The sequence below is a fragment of the Lissotriton helveticus genome, chromosome 7 (genome assembly GCF_964261635.1).
Source record: "Lissotriton helveticus chromosome 7, aLisHel1.1, whole genome shotgun sequence".
NCBI lineage: Eukaryota > Metazoa > Chordata > Amphibia > Caudata > Salamandridae > Lissotriton > Lissotriton helveticus.
In genome coordinates, this window is record NC_136068.1 from 544,405,670 (window position 1) to 544,421,933 (window position 16,264).

At 44.7% G+C, this 16,264-nt stretch overlaps 1 protein-coding gene across 1 annotated transcript in view; it reads right to left on the reverse strand.

The window, feature by feature from the left end:
- LOC144768730 (zinc-binding protein A33-like) overlaps positions 1–16,264 on the reverse strand; it is a 271,971-nt gene that overhangs the window by 207,312 nt on the left and 48,395 nt on the right. The window contains exon 3 of the mRNA XM_078652609.1: positions 12,281–12,376. Coding sequence (XP_078508735.1) covers positions 12,281–12,376 — 96 coding nt within the window. The remainder of the gene's footprint in view (positions 1–12,280; positions 12,377–16,264) is intronic.

The following is a 16,264-nucleotide window of genomic DNA, read 5'->3' on the forward strand; positions in this document are numbered from 1 at the left end:
TACCAAGAAGCAAAAATTTTTAGGAGCCTAACCAGAGGAGTGACGTAAAGGTTAAAAAATGGACATCTTGGAAAGTCTTGTGCAACTGCAGAGGTCTTTACGGAGGTTTCTCTGAGCAACCATGCCGCCAATTGTACAAAAGGCCCTCTATCATGGCCCGCTATTGCTTTGCCAGCCATTGCCTGACTATTGGCTGAACATGAACTGCCATTGGTGATAGCTCCAGCACCATCTATGCCCTCTATGCATTTGGAGAAAAGAAGGCCCATATCCAGGTTCTTCCAAAGACTAACTGGAGCCAAGTGCTGAATCACCAGGTGGATATGCATCGGATCCAGGGCAGTCGTCCATTGGGGGCGTTGGGGCGTTGCCCCACTATCCATGGACGACCGTCACTGACTGTGTCACTGTCTGACACTGCGCATACCCATTACCGACACTGCCGTGCCTACGACAGTACAGTCATTAATAATTAAATGCATTTGAGGTCGGTCGGGACGGACGTCATTGCGGAAGGACTGGTGGGGGGCGGGCCTGCGGCAGTGAGTGGCAGGCTGGCAGATAGCAGCAGCGTCAGCGTGGGAGGGAGGGCAACAGCTGTGTGCGCATTTAGGACAAGTCATTTTTATGACTTGCCCACGCATGCACACACACGCAGTAGCCCCTTCCCTCCTCCTCCTCCCCTAGCACTCAAAGAGACAGAGACCCGGGGGAGCCGGGTCTCATTATGGGCAGTATTAGCCCTGCTCTTTAGCCAATCCTGGCGCAGTGGCGATGTTAATGCTGCGCCAGGATTGGCTGACTTAAGTTACCGCGCACAAGGATGGTGGTCTCAGGAAAGTGAGGTGAGCGCGCAGACCTCGTCAGGTCAGACCTCGTCGTGACGTGACTCGTCTGACGAAGTGTGAGAGTCTGTGTCGTCAGACAGTCAGTAGTTCTGATGAAAGGCAGCACGTAAGTACTTTATTTATTTTATTTAAGTACTGTACACTTAGGAAGGCATGGGGGTTCCTTACGTGGCACTAGGGGCGAGGAGCAGGAGCTGCTGCGTGTCCCTCTCGACTCGAGACATTACTTCACCCAGGGCTCAAAGTATTGAACAAGGAGACACCCGCACTCAATCCGGGGGCCAGCAGGTGGCTGAGGGGCGGGCACGAGGGGTCTCACAAGGCGGCTCCGTGGGTTCGCCTCTGTTTGCACCCGAGAGACAGGAACATAGACCACAGGAAAACCCAGCAGCCGAGTTGGTAGACTGTGTCCGCAGAAAGTGGTCGATGGGTGCGGAAAGGTTGCAAAGCTCTTGCGCTACAGGGTGCAGAGGGTCAGAAGGAGTGCACAGGTTGCGCAGCCTGACTAGGGCACAGTAATGCTTCTTGATATGTTTCCAAGCACCTGCGCCACAATTCCAGTGTTTTAGAAGTTCATTGAGTGAGTCCCTAGGGTTAGTACAGGTGCTTTGCCCCCACGGATCCCACAGCCTCAAAGGCCGCCGCCAGAGGCTCTTAATGTACACACCCCCAGGAGGCCCGCGGCGGGTGCACCTGCCAGCCGAGAGCAGGAAGCAGGAGGAGAACGTAATGAATGTAAATTACGAGACAACCTGCACTATTAGGGTCCCTGAGATCAGATTCTGGGACCTCCCCGGCCGGTGACTGGGTGACTTATGCAGTGCTACACTACAACAACTTCTGAAAATTATTTCACAGAAAGGTTTGTGCTTCTGAAAGTTATTAGCTGGTGACCAGAAATGTACATAGACAGGCGTGTTTACTATCCTCATTAAAGTGGTATACGTGGGGCTGGAGAGCAGCTGTGCCGTTTGAGAAGTGCCATGCTTTTACAAAACAGCGCCTATGCCCTGGAAATGCTACTCATGTTTTGTTACTCCCAGACTCACCCAGTCCCACTCTCCGAGTCAGGTGATGTGTGGTGTAAACATGTCCTGTAAATCAGAAGGTTTGCTTTGTGACTGCCTGCCTGGCACCCACCATTTTCATCTTTAGGCCAGAGTTTGTTTTGTGTTTTTTAAACTTGTACGTTTACACTCCTACTCCGTACTGGGTGCATTATTTATGCTATATTATGCTTTGTCTGTGCTTTGAATCCAGCTCTGTAGATCGAGTAAATTTAAGCACTGTATTTTGGTGTGTAAAAAGGCTAAGTCATGGTGTATAAAGAGGTTAACATTGTTCGCCTATCTCAGCTCATCCTTATATAGTTACTTATAGTTATTTAAACTTAGTAACAGGGCTACAGAAAAGAAATCACTTTAATGCTGAAACACTTTGTTTCTAAACATATTTTCATGCAAAATGGCACTCAGCTACTGTGCTTGTGTGTTGCCAGTTCCTGTGTTAGGTTTTAGCTTTGTGACTTTCTTTTTAAAGCTAATAGCGATGTATAACCTGGGTATGGAGCATCCTTTGTTTGGGGTGTCTGTTATTTGAAAGCGTGTTCTGTTTAGTGTATGTATGGCACTTCTATTTGTTTCTAGTTCTTACACTTATCTACTGCTCTAGTCTCTGTGCTGCAGCTAGCTCTGTGTGTGGCACAAGTCCTAGTCAGTGCTGCCACTGGCTCTATGTGTGTTTGCAGCTCTAGTCTCTGTGCTTCTCAAATTTTCTTGAAAATGCACCATTTACCCACTCTTTTTTCAAAAGCCCCCCGAACCCTCCCTTAAGATGTTCAGCCTTGCTTGCTGCGCTCGCTCGCCACAGTGCACTCTGACAGAAAGTTTATGCCCCCACCTCTTTCAAATGTCACCAGCCGCCACCAGCAGTTCACATGCAATCTGAACATTTTTGCCTAGCATGTGAGTTCCCAAAACACTACAACTCTGAACTTTAAAAAAAAAAATAAGGTTATGGGGTTGCAACAACTAAAGGTAAAGGAACGTTTTTTGGTGTCCTGACGTACACTGACATGGAGATTCAGTTGGAGCATTATTTCCTCTGCATCTTTTGGTTCTTTTATTGTCTATTTTTAAGCCGTTTTTATTTTTCTAATTGGCTCATGAAAATATAATGCCTAGTTGGCTTACGACAAATCTTTTATTAAGCCTAACTTTGACTACTTTTATTGCAAATGCAATGTTTTCTTTAATGGAATCACTTGAAACATGCAGGGTTTTACAAGTAATCATGTTCCTTTGAAGCAATTATAGTTTGAAATGCACATACAAGGCTTTGATAATCATAAAATGTATCCAAATATTATATATTCTATATCTAATATATTCTATATCCGGGGTCTCCAACCGTTTTTGTAAAAAATCATCCCGAGCTACTAATACTAGTGATGTAAAATTGAACAACCCATCCAAGAGTGTCAGCAGTATCACATAAGTACATTAGGCAGGGTTTCCAGCCATAATGTCAATAAGGCTTTGAAAGGAAATATTACATGGGTAGTAAATACAAACCATAGCTGCAATCTCCCTGGCACCAAGGTATAAATAGGAGTATTAAATCTCTTCAACTCAAATAATAGCTTTAAACTCATTTTGAAGATTCAATTATTTTTCTATAGACATCAGCAGGTGAGTTTTGAAAATACAAACATTTATGTCTAGAATACATGCTTTTTAATTTTGACATACATAATAATTCATGCACCAAGCAAAAGCTTTGATAAACGTAGGCTGGGTTGCAGACAGGAGAGCTTCTTAAAGGTAGCTGGAGAGTTACTGGTAGCTCACAAGCTACTCGTTGGAGACACCTGTTCTATATATATATATATATATATTCCTATATATGCTTTTCTGAAATTAATTTTTTGACAATGACAAAAGTCAGCGACTATGGAGACCCACCTATCTAGTGGAATTCAAAACAAGAAGCTGGGAGAGGAAATGCAAAAAGGATATTTATGGAGGCATGTGTTTTTTTAACAATTGTATTTTTTCAGTATCCTTGATGTTGAAAAAGGTTATTAGCTATAAAGTCAAATGTCAGAGTGTTGTAACTACAAGGAGTAGAATTCCCCTTAAAGAGATTTTTGAGAGTCTATGACTTCTAAATGCATATGTGCTTCACAACCATTTGCTAGTGAATTTACATTCATAACTTTCAACTGTGTAGTTATAAATATCCTATAATCTTTTCCTATGGGCAATGAAAGTTTGGGCATTCCAAAATGCATCGTCCCAAAAATCCCTACCTAATTAATCATAAGCTATTATGGTCTGCGACTGACTATATTCATGATTCAGAGGTACCTCAAGAAATAAGGTTTTACAGGAAGCTGTTTGGTGTCCCAATTATTATTATTATTATTAGGGAGTTTTGTAAAGCGCCTGGTTTACGCCCAAGGCGTGTCCCCGCGCTGTGGTGGGTAGGGTGACCGTGTAGCAGCCCAACAGTAGTTAGCGTTTGAAGAGGTGAGTCTTAAGTTTTCGCCTAAACAGGGTTTCCGAAAACTCCATGCGAAGTTCCATCGGCAGGTCATTCCACCGCTTAGCGGCCAGGTATCTGAATGATCTACCCCCCATGCGTGTTTTCTTTATTTTGGGGATTTTCAGAAGACCTGTGCAAGACGTCCTGGTGGGCTCATACCAGGTGACCAGACTTTGTAATGGGGCAGGGGCTTTTCCTCTCAGAATGCGGTGGCATGTGGCCAAAGCCCTGAATTCCACCCTACTCCTGACCGGAAGCCAGTGCAACTCCTGGAGCGCTGCCCTGGAGGGAGATCTTCTAGGAAGCCTCAAAACAAGGCGAGCGGTAGCATTCTGCAACACCTGGAGGCGGTTTAAAACCTTTTCCGTTGCCCCCAGATACAGCAGATTGCTATAGTCCATGCGAGATGTGACTAACGCATGCACCAGCGTCCGGCGAGCAGCAATGGGTAGGAAATCCAAGATCTTCCTCATGGTTTTTAGAATGCCGAAGCATGTCCCCACCACTCGACTAACCTGGGAGTCAAAAGTAAGATCCTCATCTAGCCATACACCCAGGTTCTTTGCTTCATGACATGGAGCAGGTACCTCTCCCAGGCAGGGTGGCCACCATGCCGACGACCAGACAGGTGGACCCCCCCCCACCACGAGCACCTCGGTCTTGCTGCCATTAAGTTTTAGGCAGTTGGCGGACATCCAGGCTGCCAGTTCTTGCATGCAGACTCTGAACTTGTCCGCCATTAGACCAGGTGCGCGTGAGAGGGATACCACCAGCTGAGTGTCGTCAGCATAGGACACAAGACGTAGTCTGTGGCCTTCAACAATGGTCGCCAGCGGAGAGACATAAAGATTGAACAGGGTAGGGCTCAGGGACGAGCCCTGCGGCACGCCCTGGCCCAACCCGAACTCCCTAGAGTAGCACTCTCCCTGGCGAACTTGGAAACACCTGCCTGTCAAGAATGACCGGATCCATCCAAGCGCAGCTCCTACCACCCCTCCATCATTCAGACACTGTAGCAAGGTGGAGTGAGCTACAGTGTCGAATGCTGCGCTTAGGTCCAAGAGGATCAGGGCCATGGTTTGGCCCTCATCCACTCCCTGTCGCAGAGCTTCTACTGCCATGAGCAATGCTGACTCCGTCGAATGGCGGGGACGGAAGCCAAATTGAGAGTCATGGAGTAGAGAAGCTTCTTCTACAAAACCCATCAGCTGGAGGTTTACAGTTTTTTCGGCAATCTTCGCCATATATGGCAGGAGGGAGATGGGGCGAAGATTGTCTAGCCTATCATAGCTAACATTGGGCTTTTTTTGAAGGGGGAGAACCACCGCTCGTTTCCAAGCATCCGGGACAGTGTGAGTCTCGAATGAGAGATCCAGAAGACGGCGGATATGAGGCTCCAAGACATGCAAACTGCCCATCAGGCGTCCAGGAGTGGTGGGGTCACGAGGGGAGCCTGATTTAATTGACCCACAGATCTGAACGAGTTTTTCAGTGGGTGGGGTTACGAATGTTACTAGCACCCGTCGTTCATCACATGCCTTAGATACCTCTACCACCTCGAGGTCCATGTCAACCCTACTGGGGAAGGTTGAGTATATAGTAGAGACTTTGTTGGAAAAAAATTCCGCTACTCGGTTGCAATGGTCAACTGTACAGAGCTCTTCTGGGACTGCTGCAGGCTTTCCCACTGAGAGGGATTTGTATATTAAAAACAATTCTTTCGAGGAATTTTCGGCTTCCCCAATCCTGGTACCATAGTAGATTTTTTTGGCCTTTTTGATTAGTCCATGGTAATGTCGCCTACTAGAAACATAGTCCAATTTAGCTTGTGTGGCGAAATCAATTCTCCAGCGCCTTTCTGCCCGTTTACACCTGGATTTGGCCATACGGACTTCTTCACTAAACCAAGGTGCATTTTTCAGTGCGCGTCCCCCTGTTTTATTCTGGGCAAGCGGGGCTACGTGGTCTAGGGCGACTAAGATGCGTTGGTCCAAATTATCGTTAACAGTTTCCACATCCGTTCCCCTTAATTCATCCCCCACCATAAGAGCTTCATTAAACCTGGCAAGTGAAAAATTGGCCCATCTCCGTCCAGGACGATGAAGTGCCACTTTTCCTAAAGCTTTAGCTCCCGGAATAGAGATCGAAAAGGGAGTCAGGAAATGATCCAATCTCTACCCCACAATACATTTGCCATAGGGAACTTAATTTAAATCATATTGATGATTTTATAAATGCCCATCCTGCTCTTTTTTGGCTATCGTTCTGGGAGAATCAGGCCATTTCTTTAACTAGAGAGATTATCAGTGAGGGGGACAAATGTGAGAAAGGAATGGATATCCCTTGGCTGCCTGGAGTGTACCAAAGTTTTGTAGTGTTAATAAAGGCTGTATTATCTTAAACCCCAATACAGCCGAACCACTGCATAAATTATATAATACAGAAAGGATTGCTATGGAATCTAAAAATAAATAAATAATTGCATGCCTCAAGCTATAGGACCATAGAACAACATAGGCATCCCCTACCCATCCATCTCACTTTACCAATGAGCCACTGGGAAAGGAGCCTTTTATTTCATCTAAGAGCATGTACTGTTACATTTGTGTTATTTATTCCCCTTGGCTCCCACCCCATTCTAGATCATGTACCTGCCCATGTGATGGTGTGAGCGGACAAACTATTTTACATTTTTTGTTTCTTTGTAAATACTATTTAAAATATGCCAAGTGGTTTTTAACTCCATGTTTTAAAAAGCAGAGGCCTATTAGCCTGGACAATGCCTATTTGTGGTTACTCACTCTGGCCGACAAAGAGTTGGTCTTCTGCAATTGATGTATGAAATTGTATCTTAGATAACCATAAATTGTTTATCATTAATTAATTTTACTATTAAATAATTTGTCATGCTGCTGTGCTTTTATGGATACCAAGTAATCCGAATAAAGCTTTTTTAATCTTAATCTGAAATTAGGATGCAAACTATCTCCACACCAAACTCTGGGCATTGTTTTATCTTTGGGTTGCTCCTCATCTGGACACCATTCCAGAATGAATGGATGGGCTCTATGTTTGTTGTAGCACTTTCATCGAGATCTTTTATAATGAGTTAGCAATGGATTCAGTGAGACAAAACAATAAAATTACCTATAGATTTGGAGATGTTTATTGTGGCCATCCATAGTAATATTACAATCGAAATGGGGATAAGGGAAGATGATCAGTGATCCTCAACCCAGCTGGTTAGCATGTTTCAGCAGTCTTGAAAGGCCTCATCTGAGGTCCCCGGCTTTCTTCGGGACCTGGACTACTTGCTTCTGCAGTGTTTCGCCACCTGCAGGGTATGTACAGAACAGAAAGTTTGAAGGAAAGACTGAAAAATAAGAACTCCAGAAAAAGTTGAGGATTCTACTTTTAAAGGAAACCCAACGTATAAAAAGAAAGTGGGGCAGGGAAAATTAAGTAGAAAAACCTAAATCTGCAAGGGACACCTGTGTTGTTTCAGTTGGAGGCTGAGTGGGACTTCATTGTCCACAATCCCTAGGCTTCCAGGAACCGCCAGGAAGACTCTTGTCCAGGCTCTCATCACCAGCCGCCTGGACTGTGGGAATGCTCTATTGACATCAGTAAACTACACCTTGCAGTCCAAGTTGCAGGTGGTCAGTAAACACTGCAGCATGGCTAATCTGCAATCTTCCCTCTCACTCGCCCTCTTCCCCAATTCTCAGGAAGCTTCACTGGCTGCAGATTAAAAAGCATGTCATTTTTAAACTATGCTGTCTGGCACACAAGGCCCTCCACAAGTCCCGCCCAGCATATTTGTCTGCTATTGTCTGCCTTACCTGCCTCCCAGATGTCTAAGGTCTTCAGGTAAGGCGCTGCTGGTGATCCCACGCAAATGCACCTCAAGTCAAGGGGAAAGATCTTTTTCTTATACAGCCTCTTACCATTGGAAAAAACTTCCTTTTATTCTCCACTCCTGCTCTGATATCACTTACTTTAAGAAGAGGTTGAAGACTTAGTTGCTTTAGAATGTGTTATCCTCATTTTGAGCAGCGCAATGTCGAGTCGTGCAGTATACCAAATGTCAAATAAATAAAAAATAAAAAAATCAAGCAAAGCTCCTAAAGAGGAGGAGGGACCTCTATGAACTTGCACTTTGTAAGCACTGTAATCTCCTTGTGGCGCGGGACACCTGTGTTGCTTCAGTGAGGGCTGAGTGGGACTTATTGCCTGCAATTGAGCCGAGCGCTTAAGTAGGAAGAGAATGGGCTTCTACAAACTTGCGCTGCACTCTCCTCGCAGCACACGACACTCCAAGTCGCGTGCCCACACCAAGACTGAGCCCTTCTACGCCCAGAAGAGACTGGGTTAGGCCATCCCTCCTTTGCCTACACTATCACGTGTGGTCCTCTAAGGTATTGAATAATTATTTGTTTGGTCCTTGCTACCCTATAAGTACCCATTTACGGACTTGTCTAGCTCTATCAAAATGAAAAAACACAAGGCTGCGTGCAGTAGGTGTCATAAGTAAGGAAATTGAACTCGCAGAGCGCCATCTGTCTCTTACTCCTACTTTACCAGTGCACCCTCACTGTCAAACAGCAGAGGCTTCAGCATCTGGGGACTCTTCCATCACTACGGTTGGAGCTCTTTTCTTATGCCCCGGTGCAGTCGGAGCAACTATTGAGCATATCCACATCTACAGTTAATGGCCAGCCAGCAAAAAGGAAGAGGGTTCAAACATGCACCAAATGAAAAATGACCTGCTTTTCACCCGCTAGCTTCAAAGGGGGCACTGTTGGCTATGGCGCATAATTTACTGCTGAGGCAGTAATGGTTCTGTGTAACAAAATATCTGTCATCCTGGAGGCTGAAGTAAAGCAATTTTTCAAAGGTCTGGGGGTCACTGAGGCAGAACTCTGAAAGTTAAACTTAGCCACACCCCCTCAGATATAATTATAATATACAGTCAAAGTGAAAAAAGTCACTTTGACTGTATATTATAATTATTGCATCACCATTTTGAGTGATTTTTATTTGTTTTTATTATGTTTTAGATTGTAACCCAGTTGGGAGGATCAAAATAACATTTTACCATTGAATTTTACTATTTTTGCGTACCTGCCAGTCACTTGCACTTTAGTTGCTCTTATCCAGTCAGAAATTGTTTTTGATAACTTTCCGCACTACCCACAAAAAAAAAACCCCGCCCAAGTTTGTCTCAGCGATCCGAGTCTGCTACAGCCTTTACAGGGATCTTGAATCTTTTGTGAGTAAGTGCAACTCCTCCTTCCCATTGTTTGGCAAATGAGGATTATAACACTGGGTAGGCATTAGTTAAACTGCCCTTCTGTAAGGATCACCTCGAGAGCGTGGGGGGGGGGGGGGGGGAGATTGAGGACCACGTGTTCAGTTGGGTGACGGGAACCGCCTATACAGGCAGTGAGGTGGAGGATTCACTTTGACAGACAGCGAGACTTTTTGTGTCTGCTTGGACCAGAATTTAAAGCACTAATACGCAGGATTCGAATGTATCTTTGGATCCCGGTGATGCGGGTATTTGGGTGCCCGTGATATATAAGAATGGTGGTGATATTATGAGTGAAAATAAAACTGCAGATATGTTTATATCCTTGTCCTGATGAAGCTGAAAGAAATTACTGACTGAAACACGACCGCGACTGCGTCGACAAATATAGGAGGAGTCTAATAATTTCGAATTTTGCTTTAGATTAAGGGCGCCTATATACAAATGAGAAAAGAGGTGTGATACCTCAGGCGCACAGGGGACTTCCTCAGAGTGTATTACTCAAAATAAGGAGTGTGCATCTATTTAGGTTTCATTTAGGGTCTTTTGTAAATGTTGTATATATTGTGTATATGTACTGTATTATATATGTGATTGTGATTTATATCTGACTTTATGTATTGGTTTATGTATATATATTATGTCTGATGTATGAGTATTTGATTTATGTACTAAGCCCAGTCATATGATGCGTTTATTTGATAGATTCATGTATATTCAAATGTACAAAACATTGTAAGCGTCAGGGTAATTGATGGTGCCTTGTACGAAAATAAAAAATTGATTGGTCCCTCGTACTACTTTTCCTTGTTATACATTCTTCTGTAAGGATGTGGCCCAGGCCAAAGAATTCTGCCGATTTTGAGCAGGATAGCTCCTGTGCCAGAGGGAGAGAAATAGGGGGGGGAAGGGCAAATGGGGGACTGGAATTTCCACTGCGTCAGGAATTGCATCTCCCCACAGTTAACCTCTCTCCTAAGGATTGCCCATGTGTGGCAGTATTAACAAAAGTTTCTCACTATTGGCACCGCACAGTGTTGAATCCTTTGTTCAATTTCAAAATAAGGTACTTCAGTGGTTTCATACAACTATTAACTTTCTGTATTCACTGTGATCTGACATTTTGACGGTTTGTAGGGTGGGCCCTTTGGATAAGAGCTTGATAGGTGATTGTTTGATTGTTAATTGTAAGAATCCTGCCACTGTTCTGAAATTGCTGTTTAATTGCCAGTCTTTCTGTGTGTCCCAACTAATCACCCGTCACCCGCTGGGCTACTTCTGTCAACAGTTGCAGCCGGTGCTTTCCCCAAACATCATCTGTCACTCCACACCTTCTAATGTAGTTCAGACCCACACTTTCCTTTATGCCTAGCAGCACCCTGCTACTCCTTCTAATTCCTTTTCTTCTTTGATCTCGGCATCAAACACTGCAGCTGTTATGAGCTGGAATCTCAGATGAATTCGAAGTTAGAGTATTTAGAGTGGGCCCAACTCTAGACCATCATGGGATTTGCCTTCTCAGGGAAACTTGGGCGATTGAGAACGTTTTCAGAAGTAGCTTTGAGAGCTATTGCATTTTGGCTAATAGGTCCTCAGCAGGATGCCCTTGTGTGGGTTGCTTATTTGGGTGAACTACATGTTGTCCTGTTTTGTAGTGGAATCACTCATTGCGTCATTTGAGATGCAAGGGTTAGTATCTATTTTTATTAAACCCCTCTCTTACTGCTTGACATTGACAAACTGGAGCTTCAGTGGCCATGTGTGGTTATTCAGTGGCCTCAGAGGTAGATACCTGTAAAAGTATATTTCAGGCAAAGCATGTGGTTTGGACTTAAAATATGTTTTTTGGCAACATCAAGGTATAAACTTAATTATTTTGAAGTGAAATCATCTGAGGGGAGAGGAGTTGGCCTAACAGATAGGGCGGTCGACCTCGAATCTGGGGAACTGGATCCGAGTCTCGGCAATGACGCTGAACATCCTGTGAATCTGGGCAAATCACTTAATCTCCCTGTGCCTAACAAAAATGTAATGCAGCTGGTGCTACGTAAAGCGCTCTGATACCTGTTTCGGGTCAAGTTTACGCTATATAATAAACTATAAAATTTAAAAATCTGATAAATCACAATATGGGCCATTAAAAACACCCCACAGCAAAACTATGCTAAATTATATGAACCCATAATAGAGTTATAGTCATGGTGTTGTCCTTACCCTACTGGGGTAATCGTATAGGCCTCTTAGAGGGGAGGGTAAAAGGGTTCCTTCTGTGTTCTCACGCTGAAAGTCATGGGTTTCACCTGAACGTGTGAGGGTCACTTAAAGCAACCTAATACTATAGGATACTCTGACCACTTTCAGCTTGTGACTACAGAGGGATACCTCAGACCATGCCCTCTAATGGGCCGTTAAGAATAAATCAAAAGGGTAAGGACAACATATATGTAAATTGGACAAAAACAACATACGAATCAGGACCACATCGCTAGCCAGTTTGAGTTAGTGACTTTATAACAGATTAATGCAGCATAAACTATGTTACTCACTGGATCAAATGAGAAAGAAACTCACTCACCTCTTGGTGTTGAATTAGAGCTTCTTGTTCCTTCTTGACATCCTGAAATTTGTGTAAAGTGGTCTTTAATGGTTCTAAAGCTACAATCAACTGATCCTGAAATACAAGGTACAATAATCATCACAATGTGAAGAAACCCAACTTAATACTGACCAATGAGCTGTGGCTGGCATATACTAGTGAACTATATTGTTCAGTTTTGGCTTATTCTTGGGAAATATACTGTTCCAAGTAAAAGAAACAGTGATACAGGTATAAGTGACCAAATAGGCAGACTAATGAAGATATAGCCTCAATCTCCTTCTTCACCTTCTTCAAACTGGAAAAATACACAACCAAGTAAAGCCTTGCTGGCTCAAACAAATTAAAAAGACACTGGCTAGCCCTGCCAAAATAAGTGCTGAAGAGTCACAAGTGACTCTATAATCTCTCTGAAAAACCACAAGCCAACTTCAAGAGAAATGAAAAGAACAAGTTACTTACCTTTTGTAATGCATTATCTGGCAGGCACTATATCGCCACAGATTCCTTACCTTACAATATTCCCGGGCATCAGACTGAATGCAGACATTTTTTAGAAGAACCTCTGCGCACCGGTAGGTGGTGTTGATTGGCTCCACGTCAGCTACACCGTTGTAACGTGCGTACTCCCTATATAGACACCACCCTAGCATACTGATATCAGTTTCTTTTCGGGAGATTTTCCCATCCGAAGCACAGAGCCACAGAAGCACACTGATGAACCACTGTACAGAGCCTAAGACCAAGAGGAACGCTTTAAACATTAAAAAATGTGTTCACAGAAGCAAGGTGTATGGTAGGATCAGTAAGGAATCTGCAGCTAGCTAGATTCTCTACCAGACAAGGCATTGCCAACGGTGAGTAATTTGCTCAATCTGATAGACTTCTATCTGCAAATTGCTTACCTTTGAATGAATAGTTAATTAATCCCTCACGAGGGGAGTGTCTGCAAACAGATTAGACCAAGAAGTCCTAGAGGACAAAATAAGCAAGTGTCTGTCACAACAGACCGGACTGCTGAGGCAGTAGTGTTTGGTAAACGTGTGCAGAGATACCCACGTAGCAGCCTGAAAGATGTCCAGGATTGGGCCTCCACAAGCTAACACACTAGTCACAGTCTTGGCTCTGGTGGAATAAGCCAGTAAGCCCTCAAGGTGTTGCTTCTTGGCCAGTGCATATCAGATCTTAATGTAGAGCACAATCCATCTGGAGATGGTCCATTTCTGCACAACATTACCTTTCTTTGCTTCGGCGAACCCAACAGAGAGATTATCATCAAACAGGTGCTCTTTGGTGCGATCACTGTAGAACTGCAAAGCACTTTTTGGGTCCAGGCGATGGAATCTTTCCATCTCTTTAGAAGGATGAGCCGAGCAAAGAAGGTAAGCAGAGTGATGCTCTAGCCAACATAGAAAGCCGATGTCAGCTTCTGTAGGAAAAAAGCAAGATTGCGGAGAACCAGTTTATGTGGGAAGAAGTCGGTGTATGGAGGGAGCACAGAGAGTGCCTGAAGCTCACTAATCCACCTGACCGATGTAATGGCCACTAAGAAGACAATATTAATGGTCAAGAGATGCTGAGGGCAACTGTGCATAGGCTCGAAGGGCGAGCACATCAAAGATGTTAGATCCAAATGAAGGTCCTATTGGGGCATAGTGAAGGGGGGAAACATATGTTGAAGTCCTTTTAGGAAATAGGTCACAACTGGTTACTTGAACAGGGAGGGTTGATCCGGTAACCATAAGACCCTTCTCCGCCTGGTCTGTTGCATTACCACATGTAGCGATGTTCTCCGTAAGCAACTGTCCGTGTCTTCCTCTGACAGTAAAGGAAGAAAGGGGTTTGGCCCAAGTGATAGGTGGCTGGGCAGGGCCTAGTTTAAGTTACACAACAAGAGTCTTAGCCACAACATTCACTGCTGTTCACTATTTAAACCGACAAAAGGACCCAATCTTGATTCATTGGCCCTGGTTATTTATTTAACCATGTATTTCATTTAATTCTATTTTGTCAATGTCATGACCGTCTGAAACTGAGAAAACATTTTCTATTTCACATGAAACTTTACATAAATTGAACAACAAAATTAACAATACATTAAACACATGAAAACAATTGCGCATACTAAATTAAACACCAGTCAATTTTGTGAAAATCGAATGCATGCATCAGAACTAAAACATATAATTTATGATGGTCTTTTTGTTAGGGTGCTGACCATTTGGAAAAAGAATTTTAAAGACCGAGTCCACTGGGGGAGAATGTTACAGAATAACCCACTGGGCTCTGATTTTCATGGTTTAAAGAATCTCCAATAGAAAAAGGGGATGCCGACGCGTTTCAAGACCCAGTGATAATCTCGGGGCTCTCTTCAGGGTTTTTGACTCGGTTAGACTTGGTGTAATCTAAAAAAGTAAAAGGACGGTGTTGCTATTTTTTTTATCTCTACCACCCACTTGCCATTATTCTATGAGATAAAATAGATGGTAACTTCCTGTGTTTATGCCTGAATGGTACTCTGACTTTGTTTGTTGGAAATCTCTTTGTCATAGATGTGAGGAGTATGTAAATTCACAGGCTATTCTGTTAGGTAATATATAAAAAAGTTGGAAAAGTGTCATAAATACTTAATGTTGGCACTGCATTTGCCTAACACTCAGAGTTTGTGGATGTCTTACTTCAGTATTCAAGAGGCATCGCCGCGGGATCACTACATCTTGATGGAAGAGAACTGTGCATTCAAATGGATTGTGGACCCTCCTGTGGATCGAGGTGTGCCATTTAGATCAGTTACATGCGTCTACCATATCCCATTTATTCAATCAATTGCTCGTAACAATGCTCAGGCTTACTTGTGGGGCAGTGAGATTGTTGCTCTCAGTGAAGCTTCTCTGAACCTGTTCTTTGGTGAACAATTAGGGACACCTTTTCTGGCAGCAGTGCAACAATGTATTTGAGCAGAAACAAAAGAGGCTTACATCAAATCAAATCAAGCATTTGTATAGCGCGCTACTCACCCGGAGGGTCTCAAGGCGCTTGTGGAGGGGGGGCCCGCTACTGCTCAAACAGCCAGGTCTTGAGTTGCTTCCTGAAGGCGAGGTGGTCTTGGGTCAGGCGGAGGTGGGTGGGGAGGGAGTTCCACGTCTTGGCAGCCTGGTAGGAGAAGGATCTTCCTCCCGTTGTGGCTCTTCGGATGCGGGGGACGGCGGCGAGGGCGTGGCTGGTCGATCGAAGCTGGCGGGTGGGAGTGTAGAAGATGAGGCGGTCGTTGAGGTATCTTGGTCCTTGGTTGTGGAGAGCTTTGTGTGCGTGGGTGAGGAGTCGGAACGTGATTCTCTTGTTGACGGGGAGCCAGTGCAGGTTTCTTAGGTGTACGGAGATGTGGCTGTGTGGGGGGATGTCGAGGATGAGTCGTGCTGAGGCGTTCTGAATCCGCTGAAGTCTTTTCTGGAGTTTTGCAGTGGTTCCGGCGTAGATGGAGTTGCCGTAGTCCAGTCGGCTGGTGACGAGGGCCTGGGTGACCGTCTTCCTGGTTTCGGTGGGGATCCACCGGAAGATCTTCCGTAGCATGCGTAGGATGTTCAAGCATGACGAGGAGACGGCGTTGATTTGTCTGGTCATGGAGAGGGAGGAGTCCAGGATGAAGCCCAGGTTGCGTGCATGGTCCGTTGGTTTGGGTGCGCTGCCCAGGGCAGGGGGCCACCAGGAGTCGTCCCAGGCGGCTGGGGACGTTCCCAGGATGAGGACTTCCGTCTTATCTGAGTTCAGTTTCAGGCGGCTGTTCCTCATCCACTCGGCTACGTCTTTCATCCCTTCATGTAGGTTGGTTCTGGCGGTGGCGGGGTCGTTGGTGAGGGAGAGGATCAGCTGGGTGTCGTCGGCGTAGGAGATGATGTTGAGGTTATGTTGGCGTGCGATGGCCGCAAGGGGGCTAATGTAGATGTTGAACAGCGTGGGGCTGAG